At 40.7% G+C, this 16534-nt stretch overlaps 1 protein-coding gene across 7 annotated transcripts in view; it reads right to left on the reverse strand.

Moving 5' to 3' along the window:
• spock3 (SPARC (osteonectin), cwcv and kazal like domains proteoglycan 3) overlaps positions 1-13791 on the reverse strand; it is a 708975-nt gene extending 695184 nt beyond the window's left edge. For all 7 annotated transcript variants that reach the window (XM_078542382.1, XM_078542400.1, XM_078542363.1 and 4 more), the window contains exons 1-2: positions 13638-13791; positions 13364-13525 (exon numbers count right to left, since the gene is read on the reverse strand). In XM_078542382.1, coding sequence (XP_078398508.1) covers positions 13364-13525; positions 13638-13640 — 165 coding nt within the window. In that variant the 5' untranslated portion in view covers positions 13641-13791. The remainder of the gene's footprint in view (positions 1-13363; positions 13526-13637) is intronic.
• Positions 13792-16534: the final 2743 nt, after the last annotated feature.

Genomic DNA, 16534 nt, shown 5'->3' on the forward strand with positions numbered 1-16534 from the left:
TAACTAAAGCTTGGTGAAAGTAACGAAAGCAAATCCGATATTGTGATGTATTTAAAAGGTCAATATTGAACTGAAATAGTAAGGTAATCCTGCCAGTTTATAAATCATTGGTACGGCTGCACATAGAATATTGTGCACAAATATGTTTATCACAGTACAGTAAGTACATTGCAGAAATTCTAACAACTCAGAAGAGAGTAAACAGAATCATTAAGGAGATGAAGGGATAAAATTATTGAGACACGTTCTCACTGGAAAAATAGATGGTTGAAACAAGATGTGATTGTTATTTTCAGGATTCTAAAGGGACCAACTAACGTAGATAATGACAAGCTATTTCAACCTTGTCCAGAAGAGTAGAACCAAAGGACACCACCTGTGCTTGAAAGGGTAACAATATTTCTATCAGCACATCAATCTATGGATCAAGCTCCCTAGGGAGATGGTGAGAGCAGCTAGCACTATTCATTCAATTACAAATTAGATGGATTTCTTTTTAAAGCAAAAAAAACGTTTTGGGATACAGCATGAGTAATTTGAAATATGAAATTTGGTAAATGCTTGAGAGAAACAGTTCAGTTTGAACTTAGGGTTCCCAAAGCTCTCCACCAACGGGCTTTTCTTCATGTTTGGGTTTATTGTAGGCTGATAGAGATTAATTGCTATGATTAGTCAATTATCCTGTCTTGTGATTGCCAGAATGTTAGGAGGCAAACCTTGGTCTTTTCTCATCTAACAATTCCTATGTTCCTAAGTTGCCATGTACCAAAAAACAGGAATTAATTTTCTGATATCATATATTTATTTCAATATTCACACTTTTCCACACTGTTCCAAGGAGACAGGCTTAAAAGGAGAGAAGTTTGTGGCATGCATTCTCTCTGTGAAATAAAAATTAAGGACTTGATAATAGCTTTAATATGAACCTTCTAAAAAAAACGAAATCATGTGAATTTATAGATTATCTCATCAAGTCCTTGGGTCATCACAAAGCACTTTATAAACAATTGATTGCATGAATAAAGCTGTTAAAATGTATTCTCCAATTGGTTTTCATATAGTTCAGAAAAAGAAAATAACTCAAGAAAATCCGTTACAGGATAAAGGAAGACAGATTTGCACAGTACAATGAGAAAATCATCCTGATGCAAGGTCAAATATTCTGCACTCTGCACATACTCAAACTGCAGCATCCAGGAAATTTTAAGCACAGAGGGGAAACTGAGATTGAGTGCAAGCCCAGGCTTTTGAGATTGGCTAAGGTGTTGAAGGTTGAGACCTTGAAGGAAAATCCTTAAAGTATGAGAATATAATTGCATATAAATGTAATAATCTTATTGTAAAGGTTTATATTTTGTAAAACCTTATTTCAAACATCAGGAATTTTAGATATTGAGAAAATTAATGATGGTGAAAAGACTTAGAGCAGAGGTTTAGGCCCCTCCCGCTGGCAGGATATTCCAGACCCACTGAAGTCAACGGACTTTGGAATGGCTCATTGCATTTTATGGTCCCGCCCCTGCCACGACGAGGCCATAAAGTTCCACCCTTGGATTTTCTTTGAACAATTTGATTCATTCACCTGCTTCTTTTACTTATTCAAGGGCTCTCCTGGATAATCATCCAGGATTGGGTGGATGAAAGACACATACTATTCAGTAGCCACTTTCCTCACCTTGGATTTGCACATTCCCTGAATGTTCAGTTCTTCTTTAGTCCGGTTTAATGTTGAGGTAATGTATGACTGAAAAGTGTGATTTTAAAAAGTACAAGAGAAAAAGTGACAAGAAAGTACCATAGGGAGTGTGGGCTATATGCAAGAATTTTAATATACTAACTATATAGAAGTAATATGTTTTATAGATAATGCACAGAAATTAGGTAATCCTTTTACCCCAAATCTAGAATTTTTACATCCATTTCATTCTACATTGTAAATTACAAGCTGGTCAGGGAGCAGTTTATTTGACCATCCTCCCCCTTACATCATGAGTATTCACCAGGGTATGTCTGAGGGCACTGCCAAGTTACCTCATTCTGTCAGAACTGCTCCTGATGGGCTCAGCAGACCCTAAATCTGCTGAGAGCAAGAATAATTTTTGCTGTGGGCCTACACTGAGGCCCAAAGTTCAAAAGGCAATCAACAATACAAAGAGAAGTGGCTGCTGTTGCCACCAGTGCCAAATATCACAGGAGAAGAAAATAGTTTTGTTCAATTTCCGTCTTCAGACTGAGCAGTCACTGACACTCAGGTTTCTGCTGTCTCCATAGGCCTGGCATTCCCGTTGCACTGTTACAAGTGGAGGCTTTAAATTATTTAAATGAGTCCCCCATCCTGGGATTGGATCAGAGTCACTGCAAGAGCCTCCCGGTGGGTGGGTATTCTGCCCCCCACAGTTCCAGCAACACTGTTATGACATATTATAGGGGCTATTTAATACGTCACTGATTACAGTGATTGAATAAGTCAAATTGTGTTTCTATTTATCAGAATAGATAGAGAAATGCAAATGATAATTCACACACAAATGCCATAATTATATGCGTATTTGTGTGAAAACTAAATCAGCAGGTTTGATTACTGTTCAATGTTCAGTTGAACCATGGTAGTTAATTTTAACTTGGGTGTCAGCCAAGGCTCAGTTGGTAGCACTTGCCTGAGTCATAAAGTTGTGGGTTCAGGTCCCACGTCAGGACACGAGCACGGAAATTAAAACTGACACTCCAATGCAGTACTGAGGGAATGCTGCACTGTCGGAGGTGCCATCTTTTGAATGAAACATTAAACAAGGGACAGCATTTTCCCGTTGGCGAGCAGGCCTATTAAGGCCATTTAAAACCTAATTAACTCAATTTAACGAGCTGCCCGTCCAACCTTAAGGTTGGCGGGCAGGTGAACAGCCCAGGCGGCCTTTGCAACTTTCATGAAACCTCATCCATGGGTGGGATGAAGTTTCATGAACTGTTTTAAAAGCTAATAAAAATTTATACATTTATTCTTTGACATGTCCCAGCTCATGTGATTGTGTCACATGAGGGGACATGTTTTAACAGTTTGAAAATCCTTTATTTAAAAGTTTAACGCTGAAACAAATCTCCTTGAGGCACCTCTCTGCCTCAGGGAGATCTCCGCGCTCTTTCGCGCATGAACCACTCAGGAAATCCCCCCCTGCCCGCACAGGGAGCACTCAGCGGTTCCGGGCACACGTCACGATGGGCGTGCCTTAATTGGCCCACCCACGTAAAATGGTGGCACATCCCCGATTGAGGGCGCCGATCAGGTTCATGCCCACCCCCGCACAGCCCCCCCAACGGGGGGAAATTTCTGGCCAAGGTCCCATTTGCCTCTTCAGATGGATATAAAGGATCCCAAGGCACTTTTTCAAAAAATGAACAAAGAAGTTATCCCCTGGTGTCCTAACCAATATTTATCTCTCAATCAACATCATAAAAAGATCCGATCAATATCACATTATTGTTTGTGGGGCTTGCTGCGCACAAATTGGTTGTTACATTTTGTAAATTGCATTAGTGACTGCACTTCAGAAGTGCTTCATTGACTGTAAAGCACTTTGAGACATTTAGTCTCAATTCACTAGTTAAATGCAAGCTTTTTTTTATAAAAACACAAGTTACTGTAGTATAAGGGTCTGCCATACAAAGGGTTAACATGGGACTGAATACAGTACCGCCCACACAGAGATGTAAGAGAACACATGACCCTCACCTAGGCGTCAGTGTAGTATTGGACAGAGCCTTATGTAGAAGCAAGAATGGAGACAGCTCCTAGCTTGGACCCTTACTGTAGTTAATAAATACTTACTGGTAAACTACCTAAGACCACAAATACCTTAATAAGACCTACCAAACTACACCCAACACCTTACAATAGTTTCACAGAAAGGAGGCAGGAGGCAAGTAATAGTCCTGGAGAGTTAGGGCAGCATGTAGGCTGGGGTGGTGTTTGGAAGATAATCCGGGGATCCAGAAGTGTGGACCACACAATGACAGTGTATGGCAAAGTTTCAAAATCTGTATTCAGGAACAGAAATGATGCCGGTATGTATTAGTTTTAGTAATTACAAAGAAAAACAATTGGTCATTTGCATTATCTGAATGGATCTTTTCCAAGCAGGTGACCTTACATGGCAGCTCTCCATTATGAGGCCATGTTACTGGCATTTTCCAGTTGGAACTATTTAAAATGTTGTTCTAATTTTTTTAAAATGACCTATTAGGGAAACAGCTTGGATTGAAAATATTTCTCCAGGTAGAATCACTAAAATTCTGATTTTACTATTAAGGATCTGCTAAATAACGGTAGAAAAAATTTTAGAACAATTTTAAATAATGCAGCCCAATCCTATCCAGCTTTGCTAGTCACTAGTTAAATGCAATTTTTTAAAAATAAAAACACAGGTTACTGTAGTATAAGGGTCTGCCATACAAAGGGTTAACATGGGACTGAATACAGTACCGCCCACACAGATGTAAGAGAACGCACTACCCACACCTAGACGTCAGTGTAGTATTGGACAGAGCCTTATGTAGAAGCAAGAATGGATACAGCTCCTAGCTTGGACCCTTACTGTAGTTAATAAATACTTACTATTGAACTACCTAAGACCATGAATACCTTAATAAGACCTACCAAACTACACCCAACACCTTACAACAGTTTCATAGAAAGGAGGCAGGAGGCGAGTAATAGTCCTGGAGAGTTAGGGCAGCATGTAGGCTGCCTGTAAAGCATTGATAATTTGGACTGACCATGAAGAAACATTCCTTGTTACCTATAATTTAATTAAATAAACACGCATAAATGTCCTCAGGTAGGATGAGGTTAATAATTATTTTCATCTATCATTTTTTTCATTCAATACCAAATTTTCATTGAAAAAAAATTCTGGAAAAATTCTATAGACCAGGAAATGATGAACATAAACTAATCCAAAATCTAATTTTATTAAACACATAGGTATGGGTTCTCTCATTGAAAACACCTATGTAAATAGTTAAACAAAAACAGAATTACCTGGAAAAACTCAGCAGGTCTGGCAGCATCGGTGGAGAAGAAAAGAGTCGACATTTCGAGTCCTCACGACCCTTCAACAGAACTGAGTATAGTTAGGAGAGGGGTGAAATATAAGCTGGTTTAAGGTGGGGTGGGGGGGGGGAGAGAAGTTGCTGGGGTGGGGTTGTAGGGACAAGCAAGCAGTGATAGGAGCAGATAATCAAAAGATGTCACAGACAAAAGGATCAAAGAGGTGTTGAAGGTGGTGATATTATCTAAGAAAATGTGCTAATTAAGAATGGATGGCAGGACACTCAAGGTACAGCTCTAGTGGGGGTGGGGTGGAAAGACCGACAAGGTATTAGTTGTAGATTTTAAAATAATGGAAATAGATGGGAAAAGAAAAATCTATATAAATTATTGAAAAAAACAAAAGGGAGGGGGAAGAAACGGGGTGGGGATGGGGGGAGGGAGTTTAAGATCTAAAGTTGTTGAATTCAATATTCAGCCCAGAAGGTCGTAAAGTGCCTAGTCGGAAGATGAGGTGCTGTTCCTCCAGTTTGTGTTGGGCTTCACTGGAACAATGCAGCAAGCCAAGGACAGACATGTGGGCAAGAAAGCAGGGTGGAGTGTTAAAATGGCAAGCGACAGGGAGGTTTGGGTCTTTCTTGCGGACAGACCGCAGGTGTTCTGCAAAGCGGTCGCCCAGTTTGCGTTTGGTCTCTCCAATGTAGAGGAGACCACATTGGGAGCAACGAATGCAGTAGACTAAGTTAGGGGAAATGCAAGTGAAATGCTGCTTCACTTGAAAGGAGTGTTTGGGCCCTTGGACGGTGAGGAGAGAGGAATAGTTGCTAGGAGCTTTTGCCTTGTTAAGCATGTCCACACCTACCCTGTGTAATTTTTTTTCTGTGATACCTATAGATGGCACTGTAGTGATTTTGTCACATATTGGGTGTTGCAAAAATTTCTGACTACAGTGCAAGCCATTTCCCACAGCCTTTCTTGAGGTAAGCGCTGTGTGAACTTGGTAAAGGTTGCAGGCTGTTGATTAGCTGTAAGTTCATTTTTATTACTGAAAGTTTGAGACATTAATGTATAATATTAGATTTAGAGAGAGAAATATTCAAATAAATATTGCTGTTTGGGAAGTTTGCTCTCCTTGCCTTGCACTACTGTCTGCATTTTTGTGAAGCAAAAAAAATCATCTAAAATTGAAATACTGTTGCTCTGTAAAAGAAAATCACTTCCCTGCTTTTACAGTGGGCCCTACTCCCAAGTTGTCCTAATAGCTGCAAAAATTACTGCACACTCCTCTTCCCAGCATCGCAAGACAGTCCCATTAATCTTAAAAACTGATTTCATGACCGAAACATTTAAAAAAAAAAATCTGTGGCCCCACTCCTCCCAAACCTAACTTCTGCTCCATGCTGAGTAAAAACAGGCTACCCTCCCATCAACTGCAACCAAAAAGCAAATGTACTAATTATTTAAAACCATATCAAGCATCATATCAAAACTGTGGGTCCAAAAAAAAATCAATAGCTTGGAAAATCTTAAAATTTTAAGAAACCCAACAGAAGAAAAACTTTCAAAAAAACTTGTTATAAGTTGACAGTTTCAGTGAAAGCCTAGAAAACTGACAAGGGGAGCCACAGTAGACCAAGGTCCAAATATGTGATGGGGCATGGATTTGCTCAAGGCTGTTGGAGAAGGTATAAGAACCAAGCTTCAACCAGTGGTGGAGGAAGAGGGCCATCTGTGTCTAGCACCCAAGGAAAGAAGGTTCAAGAACAGTAATGGGAACAGGAAAGTGGCAACAGAACCAGTCAGGTGTGAGGAACTAATCATTGCGCTCACTCTGGTAGAAGCAAGCAGGAACGTGTTCAAAGTTTATTTTTAAAAGTCAAGTTTAAAACTGCTAAACCTACTTGAATGCCTCAAATTAGTTCCCCCAGTGATATTAAAGTATAAGACAAGACAGATATTGAAGATTTCAAAGGATAAGTAGGGAGCAACAATGGAGATCAAGTAAAGTAAGATTCAAGTGATAACTAATATCAATAGACAAACAAAAGAATGCAACAGAAGAGTGTGATGGACATTGTAGCAGAAAATATGACAGCAGAAAAAATGACAAAAACACAAAATGGAAGTACTTATCAGAAAGGATGCATAGACAAGATTACATATATATTTATACACACACACGCATGCGCACGCACACGCACACACACACTTGGGAAAAGATGACAATGGATAGAAAATTAGTTTAAAAACAGTAAAGTGAAGATGGCCAAAAATGTGAAATTTTCACACAAGGAAGAGATTTGGAGAGACTTGCCTCAGGAATTTTGCTATTTTTAATATATTCCAAGTGATTTCCCAGATATTACAAAATAAAATTAACTGTGTATTTGGTTCACTCACATAGTCTTAACTATTTCTGTACTATTCTTTATCTAATTTTTCCCCTTTTTCTCTCCCCCTTAACATGGACACGCTTTCTCTTGTTATCAGATCTGTACCTCAATTGCCTTCTACTTTTTATTACCCTCCCTGCATGTTTGTTCTTTCTTTTGGCTTTATCTCCATCCTGTTTATTCTAATTGTACCTGTATGTCTCTGACATGTATTCCTTTTCCGAGTTACAAATTTTCCACCTTATTAAATAGCTCATAAAGCAAGAAGAGACATGACATACCTGGCCACTGGCCAGAGGTGGCAATCAGATCTAAAAGAGATGTTACCTGAAACTTGGAAGAGGGAAGGAGTGCAATATGTTCAATGTTGGACTGGGAATGAATTAGAACACAGCCAGTGGTTCTGATGCAGCAGGATAAAGGGGGTATTAAAGGACAATAAGGACAATAGCTGGAAGGGAAACGGGAAAGATGTTGCAATGCCTTTGTGCTTGGAGGATAGCAAAACATTGCTTGAGTCAGAGTTCAGGACAAAGCAAAATACTACTGCAGATGGGCAGCTCAGGTTTTAAGAGAATACATATGTTTAGTTAACATCAAGGATAGCAGATCAGTTAATTTTCTGAGGATTGAACCAGTTGATGCTGTTTTAATTTTCAGTACTACATATGGTACTTGTAAAATCAGCTGCTCTAATAGTGCCAAAGTTGGAAACATGGTGCTCCAGCTTTAAAAAGATGTTTATGACCAGCAAAATCAACCCAGTATGTCTCTATTTTGGAAACTGGAGTCAGAATGCAGTGAAAGGGTGCATGGAACATAAGAGAGGAATGAGGATGGGTGAAGCTACTGATGCAACTACTAAAACGGAGCAGAAATGGAGCATTGGAGTTGGCTTGTGGGGCAGCAGTGCAAAGCTGGAGTAATGAGGGTAGGGTTTTTGTGGTAAGGAGAGGGAAGGGATGCTAGAGAGCAAAAAAGCTAGCAAAAGGGGTAAAATGCTTAAGTTAGAGGAACGAGAGGAAGAAAAAAATGGGGAACATTATGGCAACAAAGAATGTTGAAATTTCATAGACTGATAGGTAAAAAGGCTGATGAGTTCCCACATGCAAGTAACAGTGAAATCTCTAAGGTTGGGGATGTTACTAAAATACATGGCAAACAATGAGATATAATACAATTGGATTCAGAACAACACTGACCAATAGGTGGGCCTGTACTGGCAGAGACAGTATAATAAAGGACTCGAATTTTTATAGTTCCTTCATGAACTTGGGAAATCGCAAAGGACTTTACAACCAATTCGGTATTTTGTTGACGTGTAGTCATCGTGGTAATGTAGGAGCCATGGCAGCCAATTTGTTCACAGCAGGTCCCGCAAACAGTAAAGTGATAACGATCAGATAATCTGTTCTAGTTACTTTATTTGAGGGTTAAATGTTAGCCAGAAAACCATGCAGAACTTCCCTGTTCTCCTATGAATAATGCTGCAAGATCTTTTATGTCCATTTGAATGAGCACATGGGTCCCTGGTTTCAATTCTACTTTGAAACCATGACCTCTGGCAACCCAACACCCCCCTGGTACCACACTGAACCATCAGGCTAGATCATGTGCTCAAGTCCCTGGAATGGAGTTTGAACACATGACCTGCTGACTCAGAGGTGAGAATGCTACCACTGAGCCATAGCTGATGATGGCTGAATTATAAAATAATTAATATGGAAGCTGGGTGCTAAAAGAGGAAGTGGAGCCAGATTTCCTCAGCATTTCTGTTGAATTTCCACCATAAGTCCAACTGGAGTCTCATGGGGGAGAATTTTCTCTCCATCAGGCGGGCCAGTCGGGAGCGGGCGCGGAGCCAATCACCGCCCGCGATCGGCTGCATGCCGCCATTTTATGTGGACGGGCCTTAAGCGTGACGCACATGCCTGTGCGGGGAGGGGGAGGGGGGAGAGTCAGGGCCTGCGCTCTTTCGCGCATGCGAGCGAAAGAGCGCAGAAATCTCCCTGAGGCATGGAGCTGCCTCAGGGAGATTAATTTCATTATGAAACAGTGGAAAACAGAAAAGAAAATTATTCAGACATGTCCCCTAATGTGTTACATGAGCTGGGACATGTTCATATATTTTAATAAAAAATTTTATTTAATTTATAAACCCTTCAGGAAACCTCACCCCGCCCATGGACGAGGTTTCATGAGAAATGCGAAGGCCGCTTGGGCTTTTCGCCTGCCCACCAACCTTAAGGTTGGACAGACAGCCCTCACAATCACTTTAATGAGGTAATTAATGGTCTTAACAGGCCTTTGAAAGGTCGGCGGGCGCGTAGCCGATTCTGGTGCGTGCCCGCCGAACTGAAGATCGGAATGATGCGCAGTGACATCGGGATGCACACCCGACGTCACTGCGTGTCCTTTTATGCCCGCCCCTGCACGCCGAACAAAAGATTCTGGCCATGGAACCATTCAGGGGAAGGTCCGGAATGCAATATATTAGGTTTCAGCCTTCATTCGGAAATCCCTGTACTCCTGGTAAGGGGCCCTTACAAGGAAGTCATATCAGGATGGATGAGACAAAAGGACGAGATGCCCTTTACTCAGGCTGCACATTTTCCCATCACTTAAGGATGTACTATAAGAGGTCGTTAAGCCAAGTGAGCGGAGACATACTAGCATCTAGTAGGGCAGATGTTGGTCCCTCCGGAGAGGGAAATGAATCCCGGCGATAGAAGCAATCTAAATCCCTGACAATTAGGTAATTAAAAAATAATTATCTCCCTTAAACTGGAGCCGAATGCAGTCTTGGGGAATGTGGGTGAAACAGGTACCAAGATGCACCCAAATTGTTGCCCTTCCACTACCCCACAGACTCTGACTGGGTCAGTGTTGGAGGGCGCTGCTGAAAGCACAGCTCTCAGATTTACAGGGCAGTGAATGGGATACTAGATTTTACAGTAGATAAATCTGAAACTGCTGTGCTTAGCTGCTGTATGTATGACACAGCGTTGCATTTGCAAAAGTTAAAATACAAATCTGAAGAGTTTGTACTGCTATGCTTTAAGACAGTATTCAGATTCTGTGAAAAATACTGAGTGAAATTCTGGTCACTGAATCATAGGAAAAATATCATTGGTCTTAAGAGGATAGAGTGACAACCAACAAGGCAGAGGCAGCTGGTGATGTTTTTGACCAGCCTGACAAAGTTAGACATGCGTAATGAAATCAGCATGTTGCCATAATAATGGGCCCTTCATGCATGTGCAAAGCATTGTACTTTTTGTCGAAAGCAAACTTTCATTAGGAGAAGAAAATAAGGTCACAAAAGAGATGAGGGGAACCAGGAAATAGGTGCAAGGAGATGAATCCAATAATTACTTTGGCGAAGTTAACTACTTGCCTTGAACTTGTTCTAGTTAATATGTACATCATAAACCTGCATTCTTCCCTTTACATCTCACAGCCCAGGTCTCCCTTTCCTTCTCCCAATCCACCAGCTCTGGCTGCTGATCGCCTGGCAGTTCTTCTTATAGAATCTCACCATCATGATGCAGTGCACAACCCCACTGCTCAGCTCCGTCATGCTCACCCGAGACTGGAGCTCAGTCAGCAGTAACACTGACTGCCAGGTCGAATGAACACACAAAATTTTAGACAAGGCAGTGCCTCTCAGCTGAGGAGGTGCTGTTGCAACAAAGATGGGTCTAGATGTCAAAATATAAATTATGAGGTATGGTAGCTGGGCCTGTTTACTTTGAAGATTAGGTATTTGAATGGATATTTTCTAAATTGCAAAGGAATTACAATGGTTAAAGATTAAATGTAGGAACAGAATTTTAAATGTAAGAAGTCCGAAGAAGGGAAGTCAATCAAAGATTTTTCACTCAGAATAATAGTGGCATAGCAATGTTACTACTATCAATGAGTTTGAAACAATTGGATATGTTTTTAGAGAAAGGATTGAAGGATATCATGAGGAAGCCTATAGATGGCTTTGATCCGTGATAAATAAATGGAGGTCATTTTCAACATTCCCTTATGGGTGTATGTGGTGCAACAGATTGCCCACCCATTACATAAACCATCCAATTTTCGTTCCATTGATTACTCCACTAGATTTCTATCCATGTGACAGAGGAGAAATCTACCCCACGTGGTCTTGTTTGGATCTAATTACACTTTTCTGTTCCTAAAAAAATGTTTATAAATGCATGTATATAAAAATGTGCATCTCCTTAAATGTTAATAATGGACTTACAGAATAAAAATCAATGGTAATATTGAAAAAATTACATGAATAGGAGAAATTATATCTTCTGTTACTTTATATATCTCAGTTGCCCTTTGTTTTAAAAGTTGCATTATTTCTAATTCCAGTTTGCTTATTTTATTACCATTTTTTTTAACCGGTTCTGACGACAGAACATTGTGCCAAAATATTATCTCTCTTTGCATATGCTGCCTGACCTGAGTTTTCCAGCACTTTATTGTTTTCATTTCTATTTTCCAGCAGCTGCCGTATTTTGCTTTTATTTTATATTTTATTCTCACCATAATTTTGTCATTTTTTTTCAGCCTTGGTGTAGCTTCATATTTAGCATATATAACAAATGGACATTTAAAACTGATCAAGAGATTTTTTTTAAATGATTTCACTTAAATAATTTTACCTTTCAGGATAAATATAGCCCTGTAGTATTCTACGGTTTTAAGAAAAAAAACTTTCCTTGGACCAAGAAAAAGTCTGTCATGGTATGTCCTGTTTGACAGATCAATATATTTAGTCACAGAATCAAATCATCTACCTCAATAGAGAAAATGTCAAATACAATGTGCACACCTAATTTATCTTTCTGTCGACGTGGGCAATCTCGGATCATGTTGCACCTCCCTAGTTGGTTTTGGGCTTAATCTGTATATGGGTCATTAAGTGCACCAATGTAACAGGTACATTATACCTGCAACTGGATGGTCGTGATTTTACACCTACGTTCTAAGAAAATACTGCAGTTTCATCCTTTCCCACCAATGCCCTTCAAAAACAAAACAAGTGCGATTTAGCCAAAGGCTGATGCTCATCTTCATCTCACACATCCCGTTTCTAATATTTTCTAGTTTCCGCTGACTCATTAATCTGCAAAAAGAAATTATATGCACCCCTGGTAGAATGCTTTATATATTTAGACAGATTGTCAAAAATGTAGTTTAATTTCTTCGAACGCTCTCTTGCCACCGCACACGAGCGAAAAAAAACAGCATGCCAGTAAAATTCAGTTACTTCCATCCAGATATATTCATCCCAATTTGATGCATTTAATAAGTTCAGTCGGAATGTCGAGAGAAAACTGACGACAGACCGCCCAAAGAAGAGAAACAAGCAAATCGATTAAGAGCAACAAAGATGTTAAGGGTCAAGTAGTAGCACTGGGGCTATTAAAAGGTGTGACCAGCTCAAGGCGGGTACCTGCCAGGTCCCAATTTTTCCATCCCTTTTTGAGCACTTCGCGTACCTGTTCAATCCGAGACGGACCGTGCTCCTAACACACACTACGTTCAGGAAGCCTCTAAGATACCAGATCCCGGGCTATTAATGGGCAGATAGACAACTGTCTGCAGTCAGGGATCAGTGTAACTGAACACAATACCAGTTCCTGAGCCCGTCTGATTTCGATGTTTGACAGAATTAGTTGCCAATGTGCAAAGTTGAACGAAGAAACGTCATTGACGCAGCATAAATCAGGTTGGTATTTTATTCTAAATGTTTGGAGTTTGGAGACAGACATGCCAGGTGATGGGAACAGTTAGCGCAGTGCACACATTGCCCAGAGTTCAGGAGCTCTGGCTTCAGTAGCAGCGCCAGACACACTCCTGCTGCAAAACACAGGCTCAACACTCCCTTACACCCAACAGCACGGAAACAGGTACATACGTCTCGGAATTTATTCCAGTGTCCGGGCTCCTTGTCGTACTGCGAGATAGTAGTCAGCCATTGTTTATCATCCAGAAAATTGCCGCTGTCCGACGTCGCCCGTTGTCTGCCTTCTATTTGCAAGAAGGCTACAGCAACAACGCATATCAGGACCTTTATCATCTGGAAGAGGAGAGAGGAAAAGAAACACTATAAGTAAAGGGGGGGGGGGGGAAGACGTGTGGGAACAAGTTGAAAGAATGCTGTTTAAATTGTCAGTGTGGATGTGGTATACCATTGCCCTTGCTTTTCGCTGCAGCTACCCGCTGTAGGCAGCCTCCAGCTCCTCTCCCTCCGCACGCGACTGGCTCGAGCGCCAGGAGTTCAGGCAGCGAGTGCGCGCGACAGGCGCGCGAGTGCAAAACTGGCGCGTTCCAAACGTCGGGCGCGTTCCAAACGTCAGGCGCGAGCCCGGGCTGGGCGCGTTCTAAACGTCAGGCACGAGGCCAGCCCAGGGTAGCAGTTCCTAGGGTTTGGAGGCTTATTTAAATACACAGATAAAAATCACTGGGTGCAATGCTAACACTATTTTGACTAACTAATATAAGTGCGGTCGGGAGACGCTGGCTGAAGAATGGGCAAAGTGATAGTCTGGTAACTTCTAGTGACCAAGCTCAGGCTTAAATGTCTTCTTCCTACCCCCTAACCCCTTGCTTAAAATCTACTGCATTTCTATTTTTTTTTCGGTTCTGATGAAACGACATCTTGACCTGAAACGTTTACTTTGTTTCTCTCCACAGACGCTGCCTGACCTGCTAAGTATTTCCAGCATTTAAAAAATCAGATTTCCAGCGCCCGCAGATTTTTTTCTTCTTGGTATTAAGTAAGTTTCCCTATGCATTTTCTTCAATATGTAAAACATGCGAAGGTTTTAACGTCTGCCACGTTTGTGAACTTTTTTGTGCCCCTTGCTAACTCATGGGAGTCGGATCAGCTTGATGGTTGTCTACTGAGGCGAAGTTCATTTGATCCTAAAATGTTACTTATTCCCTCCAAGCAGGCACAATTGTAGTGGGTGACTTTATAAATGCACAAAATAACATCGCGACTTCATTAGCCACTCAGGAAACTAATATATCAAATGTGAGAAACGTATTGCAGACCAGGCAAGTATGGCATCATATACCAATATAATTACAGTTTCTCCTCGTATACATTATCAAACTAAATCGTTTTTGCTATAATGCCACTTTGAGTTCTGATTGTAAGCATTGCTTTTATTTTCTCCTCAAATACTTTAAAAATCGTGTTTTGTTGAAAATGGGAAGGGCCAATAAAAAGGCGCGGCCGTTGGTTCCCGTCCGAAAGTAGCCTCTGATCCAACATTCCGTTTAGGATGTGTCATGAGAACTGGTCAATTTTGCTGTATCGTCACATTCAAAAGCGTTCTCGCAGATAATTGACCTGCTGTGCATTCCTCGCACTCTCCATACTCATCCTAAATAATAACCATTAACGTTTAACAGTAGGATTTAATTGTCATTGCTGGTGCTGGAATTGCTATTATTGTAATTGCGCCATGAATGATTTGCTAAATAAAACATTTACTTCAATTAATTGCAAGAGGAGAACTCCAGCTACCCCCGCTCACCATTTCGCAAACTCATTCAAATGCAGCTGCACATTTCCGACCACCTGCAGCGTGTGACCCCTTTGCCAGACCGGCATGTAATGCAGTCACACACAGCAACGTCTCACTTCGGTTATCCCGGAACCTGGGGTTGGCAAAAACCAGAAAAAATAAAGGAGTTTTTTTTTAAAAAGTCCAATTTTCCAAATTTAAACACATACTGATTTAAGCCCCTTAAGATTTGATTCAATTTTTTCCATTGATGCAATGGCATTTAAAACATTTTGCCAACTTCGAAAAACAAAATGACTTATTTAATCTGGAAAACGCACACGTTGAGACATTGACGTATTCGTTGACATATTAAAAGTAAATTGAAGCCGTTTTTAAAGCAGCAATTGGCCACTCAGTACTCATGTTCCCTGTTCATGCCTTATCTAAACCCTGGGGAGCGGGTTACCGCTTAACGATAATCCTTATGACACCTGCATTTATCCGTCAACAGGTAACACAGGATACAAAATACATGTGAAGACTATAGAGCCAAGGAGGTGGCTAAAATCTTTCCGGGCGTTTCTAACACAAACCAATAACATTGTTACAACAACCCGGTTTCGGCACGACAAAGCCATTACAAGCGCCTACGAATGCAGAGTTCAGTGAAAATAATTAATAATTCAACGGCCTTGCCCCAGAAAGGGATTTAACGTGACCTTAAGCATTGTGATGCACGAATGCAATAGTGTTAATTTCCAGATCGCAAACTAATTATGTTTACTGAGTTTCAGGGTTGGCAACGTTTAAAATATACACGGGCTATTTTTATTTTAAAAAGCATGTAAACAAATTTAGAACTTATGAAAGGTGTGTCAGTGAAAATATTTCGAACACGTCAGAAATTTGTATCGGTGACAAGAAATATTAACCCAATTGTTTGCATTCAAGACTCTTCGCCACAAGAATCGTCAACCATTTATTGGCAGCAGCCCCCCGCCCCGGCACTTCGGCGCTGCCTCCCGCCACTCATACGTAAAACACCGAGCACACATCAGTCATCTGAAATCGACTTGTGCAACGTTATCCAGTTACATGAGCTTAACAACCACTCCCAATTTATTTTTGTACACACATTTAGTGCTTACAAGAATAATCCAGCAATTGAAACAATTTAACAATCGCAAAGGATACATTGGTGCTCAAAATGAACAAGTATATCTATATGCTAGTTTTATTTTTAAATTGCTGATTAACAACTATGTCATCTTTTTGACACAGCAAGAGACTATGTAACTGAAGGATTAGATTTAAAAAGACACTCTATAAGGAGTAGGCTACCTGGCTTCTCATGCATTTCGCTCAAAAATCGGAATCACACGATAGTGGAGTCAAGGCCCACGAGCGCCTCCTTGCGGTTTATCTAATTACCAATACTGCGGCTGCGTTTCCAGCCTCAAATCGGTATTTGCAGGGTTTAATTTTCGAATTTAACTGGTGCCTTATTAACTGCTCGCAAAATGTACGTGTCTATAACAAATATTTTACATACTGGAACTTTATTGGTA

The sequence above is a fragment of the Cetorhinus maximus genome, chromosome 1, assembly GCF_964194155.1.
Source record: "Cetorhinus maximus chromosome 1, sCetMax3.hap1.1, whole genome shotgun sequence".
NCBI classification, from domain to species: domain Eukaryota; kingdom Metazoa; phylum Chordata; class Chondrichthyes; order Lamniformes; family Cetorhinidae; genus Cetorhinus; species Cetorhinus maximus.